Genomic DNA, 5,328 nt, shown 5'->3' on the forward strand with positions numbered 1-5,328 from the left:
GGCTTGAAAGCCTCCATTGAGCCGGTCAGGAGGAATTTGGGGTACTAATGCCACTCTCAGGAGGAGGAATTCTGTGTGATTCTGGTAAACAGCTGACGGCTCACTTTGCGAGCTCGGCTCTCCTCCTCCTCCTCCTCCTTCTCTCTCTGTCGTTCCTTCCCTCCTTTGGTTTCTGCAGTGCGTTCTCTGCGTTGAACTGTGTGAACTAACAATCCGTACAGCACTCTGATTATTCACTCATCACTGAATCATGCCTCTGGTGAACATGTCTGGATCAAAGTGGAGGCTGGTGCTGTGCACTCTGCTTATTTGTGCAGTAATCCTCGAGTTGGGTAAGTGACTTCATTTCCCTGTGCTGAGCTGTTCTGTCAACATGTGTTCCTGGAAGTACCAAGATGGCTTAATGCATCATATGGCTTTAGAAGTTACCATCTGATAAAATAAATTATAGTTTAACCACACACTGCAATCTCACTGTTTGTGAACTGTTAACTGTGTGTAGCGTATTGCCAAAAAGATGCCCAGAAGCAGAAGGCTACCCCGGGGAGGAAGTCCAAGCCGAGCAAAAACAAACCAGAGAAGTCAACAAACGAAGGGTCCAGTACTACAACAGCCAAACCAAAGAACAAAGCTACACCTGCAGCCAAGGCACAGGCCTCCCTCACACAGGTACTTTATATACGTAAGACCTTTGACATCAAACGTGCATCAATTTATGCAATTTCATGCATAACTGTTTGATTTTGTATCTGACACGTGAAGGTGCTAAACAGAGGGAAGTTTAAGAAGGTGGGTGAGACTATAAGTGTGCAGACAGGAGATACTCTGGAGCTGAGGTGCAGGGGCAAACCTGTGCAGTGGGGCGTGCCCTCATACCTGGAGGAGGATGATGAAGGAAGGCTCAGGTATGCTATTCCATTTTAATTTATTCATAAATCGGATTGAGATTCTGTATGTACTTATGTACTTTTTCCTGTTTCGACTTCTCAAGGATTGTCCAACATGAGCGGTACGGCGTTCTGACATTAGTCAACACCACTGGCGCAGACACAGGGGAGTACACCTGCTACCCAATGTACTGCGAAGAGACAGACTGCAGGAAGGAGTATGACAAAGCTATCAAGGTCTTCGTCTTCTTTCCTGGTACTATTAATAAACTTTATTGATGCAGACACACGCCCTTCTCAGAGCGGCAGGCTTCTGCTTTGTTTCACCACCATCTTGATAGGAAACCGTCTCACATCCACGTGATATCTTATCGTCAATTTGCCATATCTTCATGTTCTATCTGTCAACCAGACCCACAGGAACTATTTGTTCCATCATCGGACTACTATAAGGCGATTCAGCTGAGAACCAACTGGCCCACGGTCCTCCCCTGCCAGGTGACGTCACCGGAGGCCAAAGTGTCTTTGCACCGCGAGTTTCCACCTGTGGAGGTAGCGGTGGACGGGAGGGAGATCTCCTTTAATGTCAAGAAAGGCTACACCATACACCGACCCCGGCCTTATCACGCTGGAGCCTTGTACTGTGTTGCCAGTCTGGGCAACCTGAGGCAGAGCTCCACCAAGTACATGCTCATCTATGTCAACTGTGAGTTGGCCATCTTTTCAAATGTGCTTGTATTTGTTGCTGCTTTTACCTGCTGACTTCTGTTCACAGACTTGGCTCATATGGATCCCAGAATGCATCAGGCAGACATCAGGGAAAACTAAGAGGCAACCAAACTAGCACAAGGCTAAAAGGGCAGATGATCACAATCACTGCTGAGTCATAGAGCGTCCAGTCAGTCTTACTCAAGGGTGCAAGAAGTGTCGCAATCACAGTTTGTCTCATAGGGCTCAACAAGATGTGACATCCTCTGCCCTTCACCCTCAACAAGAGTGAAGAAAAACTACCAAAAACAAACCTATTAACAGGGGGAAATGGTAGAAACCTCAGAGAGAGCCACATCCCTCTCCCAGGACGGATGGAAGTGTAATAGAGCCACGTGAAGCTGAACCTATCTACAAAATTACAAGATTTACAACATTGATAAGAAGAAACAGTTTTCAATTGGGTGTCAATCATTAAAGTATTTATGCATAATAAAATGTCTGATAGAGATGAAAGGAGCAGCTATGTCCCCTGCTCTTAAAATTGACAGTTCAACATTTAACACATAATTTGAATCACAAGCTCAACTTATTTTGTATTTTTAAGTTGCTGTCATAGTCTCACTTTAAGTACAGCTTCAGCAGTATTTCAGCTTGTTATGATCTGATCCAGATCCAAACGAAAATGAATGTGTTCTTCTTTGGGTCATGCCCCATCTCTCCTCAAACTTTTGGGAGAATCAAGTAGTTTTTTAACACTTGTACATAAAGTAGTACTGCTAATTGACAAGGGTACTGTAGTTATTTATTTCTTCTGTGTGACCTTTTAACTTTGTTTTCCGTTAGACCCCATGGCTCCTCCTGCTCCAGTGATCCAGGCCTCATCCAGTCTGGTGGTTGTGGGGGAGAACCTGCGTGTCAGCTGCAGTGTGGTGGGAGAACAGGATGTGGTTGTGGAGTTCACCTGGGAATACCCAGGACAGCAGGTCAGGCACTTCTGGAGATAGAGATATTTAGCTTATTACATTTCATTTAGCTGATGCTTTTATCCAAAGCGACTTACATTCAACCCTGAGGGTACAAACCCAGAACAACAAGAATCAAGACAGTACAATTTCTTCAAAAATAAAGCAAAACTACAAAGTGCTATAAGTAAGTGCTATTAAAGTGCCACTAAATTGATAGTTTCAAAAATTGTTAGTATTTAAAAAAACATTTTTTTTTTATTCAAGGTATAGTCAGAAGAGGTATGTTTTTAGTTTGCGGCGGAAGATGTATAAACTTGCTGATGTCCGGATGTCGATGGGGTTTAGCAAACAGCGTATCGAGCTTATTATCTTGATAACACAATATACTTTCAGTGGGTTTATCTTAAGTGATTAAATGTTAATAAGTCATTTATTAATTCTCTACACATCAGTATTGAGCCATGTAGCCTTATGAAAATCATGAATTTCAGCTTGGTTGTGAAACAAATTACACAAAGGATCCGTACAGGTGGTCTACACCTTCTGTCCTTACAGCTTACTGTGTGCTAGCTCATTATCAGTGAAGACGAATCCAACCTATGGACTGTAGAACATGCAGGTCTACTACACACTGGAGCACTAATATGTAAGCTATAACTGAATGGCTTATTGGGGAAGAGGTAATTTCCTGTTGTGGGGTATGTGTTTATTTCTGAACGGAGCGCCTCTGCTGGTTGCAGATTGGGAGGCCTCCGTACACACAGGAGAGCATCACTTCGGTCGGCGGGGGAGCGGCTCGTCAGCAGTCACAGTCTGTCCTCCTGGTGGACGAGGTGAGGGATGTGGACCAGGGCGAATACACATGCACCGCTCAGAACCTGCAAGGAGCCAAATCAGTGTCTGCCACTGTCAAAGTGGTCCCCACCACTGTCAAAGTGGTTCCTAAGGCAAAACCTAAGAAACCGTGACCCACCACAGCTATGTGACAACACCAAGAGAGAGAGAGAGATAGAGAGAGAGAGAGAGAGAGAGAGAGAGAGAGAGAGAGAGAGAGACATAGTATTTTCCTCTGCCACAGAACTGAAGTCTTTTATCATCTTTGAAAAGCTACTGTAATCATAAATATATTATCTTCTGAGCTAATAATACATTCTTTATCATCCCAATCATACAATCAATCTGTTTTTTACATGAATGTATGAGGCACATCCAGTTAGTAAATGTGTTATTAATATTTCCGAGCATTACATTTTTTATATTCAGACACATTTGTATTTTTCTAGTTATTTCTTATTGTGCATGATCATTCCAAAGATGACACTATAAAAATAAAAAAACTAAGTGTTGAGTGATTTCACATGGTTAATTTTTTCCTCAAGTCAGACTTGTTCCATACATGAGTCACTTCATCTGAAATATCATCATGTAGTTGCAGTATAGTTTTATATATACTGTATATATATATAGTTTTTATATTATGTTGTACTAATCTCTAATTATGAGAAACCAACTTTATTTTTTCATAACTTATGTTATTACAGAAATTGTGCTTGAAAACAAATCCAGCCTGATCAAAATAATTATGACAAGGATGTTTTTCAATGTTTTTTAATTGTGGTCAAACTAACCTGTGAGGTGACAAGGGCCTACATTTATTATTATTTATTTTTTTATTTCTATCTATATACAAATAAATTATGCATAAATACATAAATAAATAATGTAAAAAATACCTTAACAGCAATTTTTTACATAATTTCTATTTTGCATTTAAATTATATATATAATTTTTAGAACAAATGAAATGTAGCATAAGCCATGTAGAGCACATGAAGTATGGTATATGGCTTCCAGGGGGTCCACAGTGTGATGTTTTCCATTTAGAGCATTATTACATTACACTTCATTTAGCTGACGCTTTTATCCAAAGCGACTTACAATAAGTGCATTAAACCATGAGGGTACAAACCCAGAACAACAAGAATCAAGAAAGTACAATTTCTTAAAGAAAGCCAAACTACAAAGTGCTATAAGTAAGTGCCATTTAAGTGCTACTAAATTGTTAGTTTGCACTTTTATTCAAGGTATAGTCGGGAGAGATGTGTTTTTAGTTTGAGGCGGAAGATGTATAGACGTTCTGCTGTCCTGATGTCATGAGGAGCTCATTTCACCATTTATGGGCCAGGATAGCAAACAGTCTTGTTTGATTTTGTTGAGCAGCAGTTCAGTTCCTAATGATTATTATACAAGAAATATGAGATGTTCTGTAATCAAGGTTTTTAAACAGTGAAATTACAATGTTGGACTTAACTCGTGTTGTAATTTTTCTAAATGCACCAAATAAGCATATGCATATTTAAACAAATAATATTTGATTTGTTTAACATCTCTCACCACCTCCCAGTTACCTTTTGTTAATCATATATCCAATGGAATTTGGACTAATCTGACACACAAACAGTCAGACAAACACCCAGACCTCTCTCTAATCGTAGAAGTAGGATTAGAGGTGTTATAATACTGTGATAACACCTCTAATGAGACCGCTTTATCTCACGTCAAGTTCATGTGACCTCAGGGTCCGTCTGCATAGGGCCCACGTTCTGGCCACTTCAGCTGAACCCCTGTAGATGGCGCTGTCCCGCTGTACAAATCAGACAGTGTGTCCGTGCAGTCACCAGGGGGAGGTCAGACACACACCTCCCATGTTTCTCTCTCTCCGCTGTCTCCCCCTGTTCAAACCTCGGAGAGGGAAAACACAGTGT

The 5,328-nt window shown here is 41.1% G+C and overlaps 1 protein-coding gene across 1 annotated transcript; it reads left to right on the forward strand.

Moving 5' to 3' along the window:
- The first annotated feature begins 250 nt into the window (after positions 1–250).
- On the forward strand, positions 251–3,531 carry LOC133012319 (platelet-derived growth factor receptor-like protein). Its single transcript, XM_061080293.1, has 7 exons — positions 251–332; positions 503–669; positions 763–905; positions 992–1,143; positions 1,300–1,593; positions 2,442–2,581; positions 3,304–3,531. The coding sequence occupies exons 1-7, from the start codon at positions 251–253 to the stop codon at positions 3,529–3,531; spliced, it is 1,206 nt and encodes a 401-aa protein (XP_060936276.1).
- Positions 3,532–5,328: the final 1,797 nt, after the last annotated feature.

This window comes from Limanda limanda, chromosome 10, assembly GCF_963576545.1.
Source record: "Limanda limanda chromosome 10, fLimLim1.1, whole genome shotgun sequence".
Taxonomy (NCBI): domain Eukaryota; kingdom Metazoa; phylum Chordata; class Actinopteri; order Pleuronectiformes; family Pleuronectidae; genus Limanda; species Limanda limanda.

What these genes read in the sequence shown, in the direction of transcription:
- LOC133012319 (XM_061080293.1), top strand. Translation starts at nt 251, where the DNA reads ATGCCTCTGGTGAACATGTCTGGATCAAAGTGGAGGCTGGTGCTGTGC. An exon ending in CATGCTCATCTATGTCAACT is followed by an intron (nt 1,594 to 2,441) that starts GTGAGTTGGCCA and finishes GTTTTCCGTTAG; the next exon opens with ACCCCATGGCTCCTCCTGCT. An exon ending in GGGAATACCCAGGACAGCAG is followed by an intron (nt 2,582 to 3,303) that starts GTCAGGCACTTC and finishes TGCTGGTTGCAG; the next exon opens with ATTGGGAGGCCTCCGTACAC.